Source organism: Macrobrachium rosenbergii, chromosome 16 (assembly GCF_040412425.1).
Source record: "Macrobrachium rosenbergii isolate ZJJX-2024 chromosome 16, ASM4041242v1, whole genome shotgun sequence".
Lineage (NCBI taxonomy): Eukaryota > Metazoa > Arthropoda > Malacostraca > Decapoda > Palaemonidae > Macrobrachium > Macrobrachium rosenbergii.
The window spans coordinates 28,639,215-28,652,438 of record NC_089756.1 but is presented as its reverse complement, the minus strand read 5'-3'; the positions used below and the strand labels follow the sequence as shown (position 1 = coordinate 28,652,438).

The 13,224-nt window shown below is 37.5% G+C and overlaps 1 protein-coding gene across 4 annotated transcripts in view; it reads right to left on the bottom strand.

Annotated features, from left to right (window-relative positions):
- LOC136847242 (gamma-tubulin complex component 2-like) overlaps window positions 1-13,224 on the bottom strand; it is a 45,892-nt gene that overhangs the window by 29,032 nt on the left and 3,636 nt on the right. For all 4 annotated transcript variants that reach the window (XM_067118735.1, XM_067118737.1, XM_067118738.1 and 1 more), the window contains exons 4-10: window positions 11,619-11,811; window positions 10,098-10,284; window positions 8,307-8,450; window positions 6,293-6,447; window positions 4,769-4,897; window positions 1,648-1,824; window positions 658-829 (exon numbers count right to left, since the gene is read on the bottom strand). In XM_067118735.1, the coding sequence (XP_066974836.1) occupies window positions 658-829; window positions 1,648-1,824; window positions 4,769-4,897; window positions 6,293-6,447; window positions 8,307-8,450; window positions 10,098-10,284; window positions 11,619-11,811 (1,157 nt within the window). The remainder of the gene's footprint in view (window positions 1-657; window positions 830-1,647; window positions 1,825-4,768; window positions 4,898-6,292; window positions 6,448-8,306; window positions 8,451-10,097; window positions 10,285-11,618; window positions 11,812-13,224) is intronic.

Genomic DNA, 13,224 nt, shown 5'->3' with positions numbered 1-13,224 from the left:
CAGCCTACTTCTATGACGTGATCTGCAGCTGTGCCGTCTGCTTCTTCTCTCGTTCAAACTGTACTCGACACTATGACCTCTGCTCTTAGTGAAATATGGCGTTTCTTAGAAGAGCAGCGATATATCTCTTTCTTTGTCTTAAATGCGTCATCCCCTCTTCCTCATCCTCTTCTTTGTCTTCTGCCCCTCCTGTCCGTTCCTGCATTAGGCATTGGAGGATTAAGGACTGTTGCAACTCCTCTCCCCAAGAAACAGAAGACCATCTCTTCTTCTTCGCCTTCAGACCACGGCCGTGTTTCTCCTGCACATGTACGTGTTCCTGTGGGAAATGTGTCTCATCCGTCATCCTTTCGCCATCAGAAATCTCGAGCTGAGAAAGACTCTACAGTTGTTCCTTCTCCAACGCGTCCCGTTCGAGTTAGGAGGAAGGACGACAAGGCTCCAATCAAGAGATTCCAAGTGGTACAACCTCCTAGAAGTCCTGTCAGGCCTATGCCTCCTAGACATCTTCATTCCAAATTCCATAGTAGTGATGTAGCTGTCATTTGTAGCATTCAATTATCTAACCAGCATTTACTCATATTTTAGATAAACATGGCCCAAGCTTGGGAATAACAGCATGATGGAAAACAATGCATAATGAATACATTAACATACCTGACTGCCTTATAACATTTAGGTATTTTCCAGTGCGAAGGATAATGTTATCATAAGCCTTGAGGAAAGTTGGAATATTCTGATGAATTATTGAATAGCGTCTCTCCCAGTAGTCATCCGTTATAGCCTCATCCATATTTTCGTTCCCATTCTCGCGATCCATTACCATGAACTGAAAGGAGTTGCATCACAGATCACAGGATTCGAACTATGAATACAACTTTATACTATCAGCATTAAATTTTAAGATATGTTGTACAGTATACCATAAGAATTTTACTGATTTTCTCCCAAAGTAACATTAGGCATTAACAAAGTAAAATTTGTATCCTTTCATTTGACACATGATGTACCTTAAAGCTTCTATTTTTTCAATGAATGTAATATAAAAATTTATAGTGTTATAACAGTGCAGTGAAGCTAAATTTGGAGATCCAGGAATCTAATGTTGGTGAAACTGGCCCAAGGGGCTGATGTCACAGTGTTACTTGAACCAAGGTTTCAAAGTTACTGAGCCAAGTTTTGGAAGTCTTGTCAAGTGTTGCTCAGGAAAATGTGCCATTAATCAACTTTGATGGTACTTTCCAATAAAACTTATAGTAATTTATTGTAAAAAACAGTATACCGTACTGACCAAACACAAATCATACACTTCAATTTGAAGTGGTGGTTATCTGAAATCCTCCACAACTACAAAACTGCAATAAATTTTTATGTAAATCATATTCACATACCCATTTGCCATTCATTTCTTTAGAAAAATGTTTAGTATTTTCCTTTAAATGCAATGGGTCTGTGCAAAGAGCTCTGCCACTTCATTTCTTTGAGGGGTAATAAACTTGGGATAAAAGAGCCTTCCTAACAACAAGATATGTGATCCTCCACTAAAATAATTTACTGCCTCACATGTAAAATGCACAATGTCAAAAGCAAATTGAAATACTGTACACACTTACTAAAGTAATAATTATCTAATTTTAAATCACTTACCTCATGATATGGGTCCTTTATAGTACCTCTGTACAACCATTTAGAAAGCATGTCCATAAATGGTTCTGCTGTGGCTTGAGTGAGAAATACCATGACATCTTGCCTGTATGCACACCCAGTGAGGCTGATGGTACGGTCGTGAAGTAGGCTAAGCACGGCACCTCCATGAGCACCTGACTGAAGTACATTATGTAGAGTTTATGAGAATAAAATTTCATTCTACAATACCAACAAATATCTTCAATATTACATTAACCCTTTGCAACTTCTGGGTTAAAGCAAAATAGTCTGTGGCAAATAACACCCCAATCTTCACTGACTGCTTACAAGCTTTGCAATATTTTCCTTTGATCACTCCCTAATGTGCCCTTTCATGGAATAATGCTCATTTCAATGTCAACCTGAATTTGAATAAATTTATCATAGCACATTTGTAACAGAAAACATAGTCAAAATATGTTAAAATTACTTGTAAACAGAAATTTTTATACTGTACACTAATATAAAAATTTTAAAAAATCCTGATATAGAATTTAAGGTATCCCTTTATTTATGATAGGACTATGGACCAAAAAACTACATTGTAACTAAAAACTGTCACACTGTTATAAATCAAGGTATTACTATTCATTATAGGTACAGTAACTATATATCACTGCATACTATTCAACCCAAGCTTTGTACAGTGTTTTAATGCTATCCTTAATAAAATAGATTTTTATTCATACCCAATAAAAATATTTTTGACTCCAATGAAATGCAACCAATCCAGCCAACTTGAAGAGTTAAAAGAAGAGCACTCCTACGTGCATACACAGAAGACACTCCACTGTCTGGTAACTAACACCTGTCAGTCTCCTGGACCGTACTCCTAGGGAAAAATATTTTCAGTGTCTGCATTCTTCAACATTTGACATCATCAAACCACACTGACCTCAGGTTACGCCTGTGGTCTGATTGTTATAAGACTTTGTATCTTGGAGACAGTGTTCATTGGGGGTATAAGAATGAACCATTATTGCCTGTAAGGGTGGTCAAAGTAGGCAGTTTTTGGTTTTTGCACACTGGGAGTAATATGGGTATCTTGGGTTATACTGAAGGTCTTGAGCTTCAAGGTTAGCAGCACCTCAAGGAATCTCAAGTGACAGTTATTAGGATCATTATCAATGATGCCCAAAGCAAATGTGAAATTTTACTGAATTGGAGTAGAATTATTCACTTCTCATGGTGCTCTTTTAATTTGGCACAATAACTTTATTGAAGACCGCATAATGTTCATTCCTATGCTGGTGCTGCAGTAGCCAAAGAAAGGGCACTGAAACTGGTACACCAATCTTTTTCATGCGGGCGTTGTGTTGAAGTGCTAAGGGTATTCTTCATTAAAAGGTTTAATCTCTTCATATTCTTGTAGTATATTCCAAGTTTAATGGTTTGGTCAGTTTTAGAAAGCATGATGAAGCCACTGGCCTGTACCAGTCATAATTTCCTTGTCGAGTAACTGAGACATAGTATGTTGTCAAGCCTGTTTATAGCTCTTCATGCCAGGAGACCTAAGACCCATGTGTGGCCAAGCAGACAAACTCCTACTGTGACCTGTGCTAGACACATGCACTGGGGGACAACAGACTTAAATTCAAGTCTGTACTGTATGTACCAATTATATATTGAAGGAGATTCAAATAGACTAAGCTTGTATGTAGCTCATTCAAAAAGTCATTGCATCTCATGACACAAACTGTCAACTTTACAGCAAGTATGCTCTTCCAGTCTCAGCCTTTTGCCACTGACTTTCTCTTAGTGGTAACTGAAAAGGGGTATTTTCTGTAATGTACCATGAAGGTACAGTCTGACCTCAAAAATCCAGCAATCCTTGGTCCGGCAACTTCCATGATCCATGAAGTTTTTGAGTCAACCGCCCTTAGTTCTTGAGCGGCTACAAGGCCGGTGCCACACGTTTCAATTTTTGTATTTTTTCGAATTTCTGTCTGGGATAGAACAATGGATGGCAATGGAATCTATTCTTTTGCCTGGTGTTGAAGAAATAAGGAACCAATAACTGTTTGGCTAATTCAGGGCTACTAGGCAAGCAGTTCCATTGACAGCTAATGGATTGTTCAAAACTTTCAAAATCTGGGACATGAAGGAAAAAGGTATATCGTCCCCCATTTGCTCCAGTCTTGTAGGAATGCATCTCTTGTTATTGCCTGAATGACCAGGTTCAGTGACACACAGTGGAAATTGATGGTTCTCAAGTGGCAGAATGATCCACTTCCTGATTGTGGAAGCAAGTTAGCAATTACTGATTTGAGAGGAGCTCAGCATGAGCCTAACCTCTTGATATAAGACATTGCAGTCATATTGTCTAGGACCAACAAAATATGGGCATCTAATTTACTTTTAAGTGTGCAAGTCAAGCAAATGTAATGCAACTCTTAGTAAACATGTGCTAATCATGGAACAAACTATGGCAAACAGCTGTTTCTTGATTCAGTTGCTTATGTACGTACTCGCTGTTGTTTATAGTAAGTGGTTGTGAACAATTAGAAAGAGTAATGAATTGTTAGACAACCCATGAGCTTGGTAAGCCTGGCTGGATGTAAAATGACTCGCATTTAGCCTGCTGAACTTTTGCTCCTGGGCACAGTCATGGTCACATATTTGCATGTTCAGAGTAGTCTTAAGTTGATGAGTCATAAGTCAATGATTATCTGTACTGGTCTGATCATGCACTGGAAAGACCACTCAAAACTTGAATAGTGCAAGTTGATCGCACTGACGTGAGGCAACAAACATGTTTTTCCACATGAACAAATCTTCCTAGTTCAGCTGTGGGTTCATGTTGGGCATGCATGAGACTGCAATACTTCTTTCTGTAGAACTTGGGGAACATTCAGGGCACAAATGTAAGCATGTACACACTTGATGGGTTTATTTGGCAAAACTTTGTGTTGCAAAAAGTTTAAAAAAAACTGAAACCATTAATCCACAGTTTTTGAATGCCTACAAAAATTTTTCACAATTGTGCAAACATACAGGAAACAAAACTACATTCAAATGCCATCATATTCCAAAAGCAAGCATATTATCCAAGTAAAAAGGGAACCACTGAAAAACAACATACTCTGCTAATTATGCTTGTGATGCAGGCCAAGGTATCCATGACTCCCATGGTTTTTTCAATGTAGAAGAAAAGCTTGTGCAATGTTAGAGTCCACTGTCGATGCATCTCCTCCAGCTGAGTAATCAATAGCTGCAATAATATACAAATTAATAATAAGAGGAGTTCAATGTGTTCCCCTAATAATACAAATTTCCTTTAACTTAGTAAAAGAGTTTGAGTTATAATAAATTCAAGGTGAGTTGTGCATATCATGCCTAACCTAACACCAGGACTGTAAAATGTTGGGTATACGAGTATGTTTTTTCCTAAAACTGTGAATTCAAACAATAATCCAAAATTTTGTATAATATAAAATTACTAGTAGTAGTTTTTAATTACACTGGCATCTCAACTTACAAGACCTCAACTTATCAGATTTTCTTACTTTAACAGGATAATCTAGTAAATAAGTGAGCTACAAACAGCAGATCCTGAAACTAGCATGACTGACACTTACCTTGTAATTGTGACTATACTGTCTAAGAAACTACTATTAAGTAAACTTATACATAAAATCTAAAGCTCAGAAGCATGAATGAGCATGCACTTCAAAATAACTGTAACTGTTGACCTCTAGTTATGTAATCTAAAGAACCCATTTGGCCTTTATTATTACCAACAAAAAACCGCAACCTACTAAATACAAAAAATAAATAAAAACCTAAAAAAAAACTAGCACTGACTAATGCAAGGGAACTGATATTCTCCAAAGGTTAAGCTTTTTGCTAACCAACAAGCAAATGTATCTTGAAACTGGTGACAAATATCTACCTGTACGGGTATTATTAATTTACTGAACACTTATTTAAGAAGTTATGTAAACTGATGAAGAAGTGTGAAAATCGGTGAATAATTTTCTGACAATTCCACAATGAAAACAGTCAAAGGAATTTTGCTTGCGTTAACAGAATGCAGGAACACAGAAGGTGAAGCAGCTGACTGCCGTATTTCTGTGGCTACAAGTGGAGCATAAGACCTCTTAACACTCATTTTCTGCCTGTTGAGGCTAAAGACTGTCATCTGGGATATTCAAAGGCCATGAATGTGGGCTTTACATGAGTGATAGGTTTGTGGTTGAAACAAATCAATTTTTTAATCCAACATTTTTGTTCAGTGTGGATTAAAGTACATACATACATCAGAATACAGTACTGTAACTTGTAGTACAGTACAGTAAAACACATGTTATTCTACTCATGATTTTGGAAGGATAAATACTATAACTTGAAATCTTTTTCTGATTTCCAGGCTCATCATTACTGTTTAGAAACTGTCTTGAATGGTGCCTACCTGTCTATTTATTTCCTGTATGGATATGGTCTAAAATCAAATTTGCCTACTTATGCCATGAAACCTCTGATCATTTAACTTCCAAGTACATGTGAACACATTATTTTCCAAAAATGATCTGGGTTACCAAAGCTTTGCAGCATATGTAAGTGAATGCAACTGAAATAGTTTTGAGACTATCGACAATCAACTTACCAAATAATCCTGAATAAGAGTATTAATAGCTGCGGCAAGAGCCTGGTTGACAACACCGTGATGATACTGGCTTTTTTCTTTAATAAATGTTGCTAACTGAGAATAGTACCCACACACAGGCAATATTCGATTCACAAACTGACCAAGGGATGGATCTGAAAAAGTTAAAATTTGAACCAATTTCTGTATCATAAATATAAATAATTAATTACCTTACAATAACAGTATTTGCAAATTGCATCCCAATTTTGTATGAGTGTATAGTTCCAGCCTTTGACAAAACTGAAAACAAAAAATAATCTTACTTCAGTCACTTAAATAATTTACACTTTGCTTTTCCTTAACTGCTAGAAGTAAGTCAACAGCAATCCCAGCCCGAGAAGAACCCTAAAAGAGTTCAGAGGTCTGGTTAAACAAATCATTTATAACTAACTAACTAAGTCAACAGCAAAAGGCTGAAAAGGGAAAAGGCACTACAAAATGATGGAGTGTGTCTTGATACCTAAAAATGATTTAAATCTTAATTTCTGACAACTTCCTATGGCAACTAACAAAATCTTACACAACTATTACAGCTATTTAGGACAGATGCAATGATTTTATCATTAATGGAGCTACATACAAGTTTAGTCTACTGGAAAATCATCAATATGGTATTGGTGTATACAGACTTGAATTTAAGTCTGTGGCCCTACAGAGCATATGTCTGGCTCAAGTCAGAGTAGGAGTAGAATATTCATCATTCATTCTGCTTAGCCACACTTAGGTTCTAGGCCTCTTGTTAGCAAGAGCTTTAAACAGGCTTGACAACATACACATCTCGGTTACTCAACAGGGAAGGCATTAGGAAAAGATGTAGGTAATTAGGCATGTCATACCTTCTAGAATCAACCAAACCACAAGGTGATCAAACTTCCTTACTAAAAATAACCCTCATGATGATGCAGTTTACCAGTTTCAATGGCCTTTCTGTCAATATCACAGGACCTGCACTGGAACAATAATGACACAACCTTTGAAAAACTTAAAGGTTATTGTATTACCATGTTCAGGAGGGCACCTTTGGGAGGCTGGGTAGTGGTGAAAAATTCTACTTCAATCCAACAGTATCCATGGATATCATTGACAACAATCTTAATAACCATCACTTGAGATTCCTCAAGGTGCTGTGAATTCTCAAGCGCAAGTCCTCCTTCAACTAACCTTAAGGAATTTCAACTCCAATACACAAAAACCACCTACTTTGACCACCCATACAGACAATGATAATATTAAGACCCTCAACCCATGGCCATGGTGTCCATGTGATCCAAGTCTTTACAACAATCAGAAAAACATGCCCTAAGGTCACCACGGTTACAAAAATGTGACCGTGACCTTCACATCAACCTAATGGCCTGAGGAGACAAGCCATTAATCAGTCAACATCACATTGGTGACCAATCAACACCAAGCCAAAGAACCTTAAGTAATGCATACAGTGCAGGTCTAAATAATAATAACAATAATAACAATACAGGCAGTCCCCAGTTATCGGCGGGGGTTCCGTTCTGATGGCGTGACAGTAACCAAAAATTGCCGATAACCAAAAATCTGTGATTTTTGGCGCTTTTTGGCACCTCTGTTAGGTATGTATTGGCGCCAATAAGAGGAAATTGGCAATTTTCAGTACCAAAAATTGCAGATTTTCGTCGCTAGACAAGCGCCGTAAAACCAGATCGCCGATAACCAGGGACTGCCTGTAATAATATAATAATAATGATACCGGGTCATAATAATAATAATAATAATAAATCACTTTGGTACATTAAAGCAACAATAACCATTTCCCAGATCAAACTTCAATTAATTTACTAGTCCCCAACACACACACACACTCGCCTAAAAATTCACTTTACTGTATATGTATGTGAATCTAAACATCCCAGCCTAATTTAAATACACTACTTTCCTTGTTTTCCCTTTGAGCTTGCAGAACAGTAGACTAGACAGCAAAAACAGAGAAAACACTTACCAACAGAAGAATCCACAATAAACTCCGGTGGATCATATGAATTTGCCGCAGGTTCTCCTTTGATATAAATTCCTTCAACTCCCATCATGAGATGCAAAAGATCTTCAATAAGCTGGTGCTCTTGGGACAGTGAGGGCACATCACCTAAGTAGGAGATACAGATATAGAAAACAAAAGCAACTCTTGTTTCATAGTTTACCAATCTTCCTGTCAAGACAAATAGTGAGTTCTATATGCCTTTTCCTGCACCCTAAAGGGGTAATTTCTTCAACTAAAGTGCCAGCGACATCACCGTTGCAAAATATTGAAAGATTAACGAAGTCTATCAGAAGGAAGGAATGGTCTCTCCTTGTACTAAGTTATTACACAGGAGAGAGATATTTATATGTTACAAAATATTGCAAGATTACTGAAGTATATCCTCAAGAGGGGATAGTCTTCCCTTATGATAAATTATGAGAAATTCTCCATGCCCTACATAAAAAGTAGAAAAGGCTTAAGTTTGAAATAATACTACAAAAACTGGAGCAAATGAAGCCTACTGTTTGAGTTTTCTTTCTGCATACTGTGGTACTGATATTATTCCATTCACTTTCCAACATTACGCCTAGGAATGTTAAATTTTGATCTTCTTCTTCCAAAGTGAAATTGATTTGGTAATTTAAGTAATTGATTTTGTTCAACATGTTTTTAGAGCACAGAATATGTTGACAAAATTTAATTTAATAAACAAGAAAAAATAACAACCAGAACAATATTCAGTAACTTCAAAATTCTCAACACACTAAAATAAGTATTAAATCAAAAGTTACCCCTCATAGATGTAATATTAAAAAAGGAACAAATTTACATCATACCATAGTTTGTCAACAGAAAATGTACACATGAACAGGCCTCAATATCTCCAGTTGTCACTTTAATAAATTAATACATTTTCTACTTTCTCAAAAGCAGGGAAAATCTCTAAAGCATGTTACCTTCGATATAAAAATGGAACTCTTAAAACTTTTCTTCTTAAATCATGGTTACCAAAATAGAATATTCAGTGACAATGCCTATCATATGCACAGTAGAAATAGTGACTATGTGGTGTAACTGTACAATAAAATGTTATTTCCTGTTAGGGTGTCTAGTCTTTCATTTCTCTGCGATTAAAAACAATCGCTGCTTAAGCCAACAACAAATACAGTATTTTCAAAATCTTAAAATACTTCACCATCTTTAGCCCTTTACATTTGCATACTCTGAGACACAGTTGACCAGTTTATACCATGTGAGTTAATTGATAATCTATTAAAGTTTTTCAGTTCACTGGCATATACACAAAAGAACAACTTCTTAAATACCGAAATCAATGAACTTGAAAAATAGAAAACAGATTATATCTTAAAATAAATGAACTTGAAAACTATAATAATCTATATGCTATATCAGCTGAATTCACAGAAATTCAATGCACTGAGACAGCTGAATGTGTGCTAAACATCAACCAAAACATAACTAGCCATCAATTTATTATGCAGCTGATTGCTATTTAATTAGTGTATTCAATTTTGGCTGACTTTTGTGAATAAAGTTGCTTTTTACTGTTTAAAGTTGCAGCTTTTAGTCTTGTGACTACACATTGCATTAGATTTTTAGTTTTCTGACAAAAATTCCTGAATAGTTAATAAGCTAATTAACTATTTTCTTCCAAAACACCAAGTGTACCATCTCAGACACTAGATACAACCTAGTCACTGACTAAAATTACAACCGAATATTCACGACAATCAACATTACAATACCTACCCAACGGAGCATTTTCCTGCTGAGGCTCTGTTTTTGTGAAGTCAAGTGACATGAAAGGTCGATTTGTCACCCACTCCGGAGTTTGTGGTCCCAAGGGCACAACCTTCTTTTCATTATTTTCGATGGCTTTCAAGGCCTCACTAGGCACGTGAACTACCTCAAGCTCTTTCAGTAACCGTGTCCTTAGCTGAAAGAATGACAGATCAATACACTATCATACTGATTTATTCTTGTCACAATGTAAGGATAGTTTCCAGCTTATTACCTACATTTACACTAAAACAGGCTACTATTATTTCTAACAGAATAAATATATTACATCTGAAACTTCAAAACCTTTGATAAAAACTAGGTGCCGGTTTTCAATCAAGTTGTTTCAATAAAGTATCAATGGCCACTTCTTTATCTTTGATAGTTTATTATAGCCTCTGCAATTCTGTTTCTCCCTCTATTTTGTTATATCATCCATTAGAACTTTATCTACAAATAATGCAAATGGAATAACATACAGGGGAAATAATCTAAATTTCATGCATACAAAATGAAAAATCTTCCTTTTTGTCATCTGGCAGCCTTACATAAAAGGACCTGCATTTATATTCACCAGCTATTTTTTAAAAAAATAATTGGTTTTAAAAACTGAGACATGAAAATCAGTAAAAAGAGGACAGAACTACAAAGGCATAAAATATATGTTCAATTTGAAGAAATAAGGCTATCAACATTCATGGAAGCCAAAAATATGCATAACTGCCCTCTTGCTATTTATGTTAAACAAAAGTTAAAGCATTTTATTAGCACCCTTTCAGCTGTCCTATCCAAGAATATCTACCATTCTTTCCCTGGTGGAACAGTGACAAATTACTGGATGGGGGAGCATACCACCACGCACTTTGCTACTGGCACAGTGATCTGAGATACGTAAGTTCTTTGATGATCAGCATTTAAACTCATTCTGAATTCTTAAGAATTTAAAGTTAAAATGTGCCATCCTAAAACTGACCAGAACTATATCTACAAAAATATCTGACATATATGCAACATATATTCAGCACCATTACGGAATTGTTTCCTAATGTTAACAGGTTACTTTAAACAGCCCACAATCAACCAACATACCTACCCATGGAAATTTCCCCAATTATACAGGATATTTCTAAATAATGAACAACTCTCCCCACTCCCCCTGTCTGTTAAAGTGAGACATTACAGTATTTCATTCTCTGACTAACAGCTCTCTAAGATGTAGTCCATTACAAAGGTCCGCAAAAAAACATAATTTACTTCTACTATGAACTGAAGATCTGAAACATTGATCAAAATTCACAAAAACCACAAACACCAAACTAAATATATAAATTTTCATAAAAAATTAATTTCAGTACTTACCACCTATTAAGACAGCTAACAAAATTCGCACCTGCATGTGTTCGGCAAACAAGAAAAATAAAGAGGATAATTTACTATCCTTTTAGTAACCATCTTAATGGTGGTAAGGTTCATTGCAAATAATTTACCTACCTTCTCAATTTGATCTCTTGACAGCACAGTATCTGTAGCTTGTTGGAGATCATTAACAATTTCAGGGGCTGACATAGATGGATAGCCGTCTTCCTCCAGTTTCTGCCTCGACATCTCTTCCACAAACCTTTTCAAATCCTGATCTTCCTGAAGACCACCCAGAACCACAACAAGTGAGTCAACATCTTGTACACTGAAAAATTTTGAGATCAAACATACAGAAAATGGGTAATATCTAAACAAATGCTAATTTTTCTTATTATAACACATCTATCATAAGATGCCTTATTTCATGTAGAACAAATCCCAGTTGCACCATTAACCTGAAAACAATTTAACTATACTCCATCTGGCTTGCCTCCTACCACTGCTTGCATATACAGTAGACTCTTTCCAATATGTAACCCTGTGGCGTCAACATCTCAGCAATGCTCTCCTGGATCTTTTTCATCTCCTTGCAACCTTTGTGCCTTAGCACTTTAACAACAATTTTTTTCTTACTTTTATCCTTCACACTTATCCTGGATCTGCAGTTCATCTACTGAATGGCGTTCCACTTGTCTCCCTTTGCAGATCTGAGTCAGCAGCCATTCTCTGTTCTTTTTTGGGGAGAGGTTTCTTTCACTGATAATTCCTTTATTTGGATGGAAGCGTGAACATTCCCAGTCCCAAACCCTAGGCCTGTCCAGCTCCTGGCTCCCGGAAAGCCTGAAGGAGGTGGAGAGGACAGGTGAGAGATGCCTAGCACCCTTCACGGACCTGCCAGGGTGGAGGTCAAGGAGAGCAGTCCTGCTCATGTGAGAATGGAAGGGGGACTGTCCCGGAGACAAGCTAAAGTCAAGCTACAGTCTTCTTAGAAGTCAGGGCCTCTACTGTAGAAGAAGACTGGGTGGGGGACCACCTCTTGCCTTTCCCAGGTGAGTGGACCGGTAGGCTGGCGCCACTGTTCCAGGACCCTTGCACAGTTCCCATATGGGAACGAACGGGGCAGAGGGTGAGTGAGCACCTGCACGCTCTGAACTCTCTCTCGCTGGGCCAGGTCCATAGACTGGGGACCCTTACTGGCCCGGGAAGGTGAATTCTCAGAATCAGTATCAGTGCACCAGGGGTCCAAGGAACCCCAGGCAGCAGTTGCTACTGTGTTATAGGCAGAGGAAGCTCCCTTACAATAGGCAACGGAAGCTCCCGTACTATAAGCAGCGGGACGTGCAGTACTATCGGTACTGCTAGCGAGAGATCCATTAGCCTTCTCAGTGGAAGAAGGATGGCCGTTGGAAGCCCTACAGGACTTCTTACGGCTGGGAGAGGCAGTTTTCTTCTTCCTCCGCTTGCTAGCTTTGGAAGAAGGGAAGGAGGTGATAGCACGCAACGAAGACGATGACTTCCGATTCCTTTTCTTTGACGTCTTCTGATCACAGCAGGCCTTGGACAACATGGTGTGGAGAAGGACATCACCAAGAGAAGACGAAGTTTGGGAGATCACTTGAGAGCACACTACCGGAGGCATGACCAAAGGAACCACTGCTGTAGTGGTGGCCCTCAAACTGGTAAACATCGTGACCGTAGACGTAGTCACGGTCACAGTAGCAACAGTTACAGGAAGGGC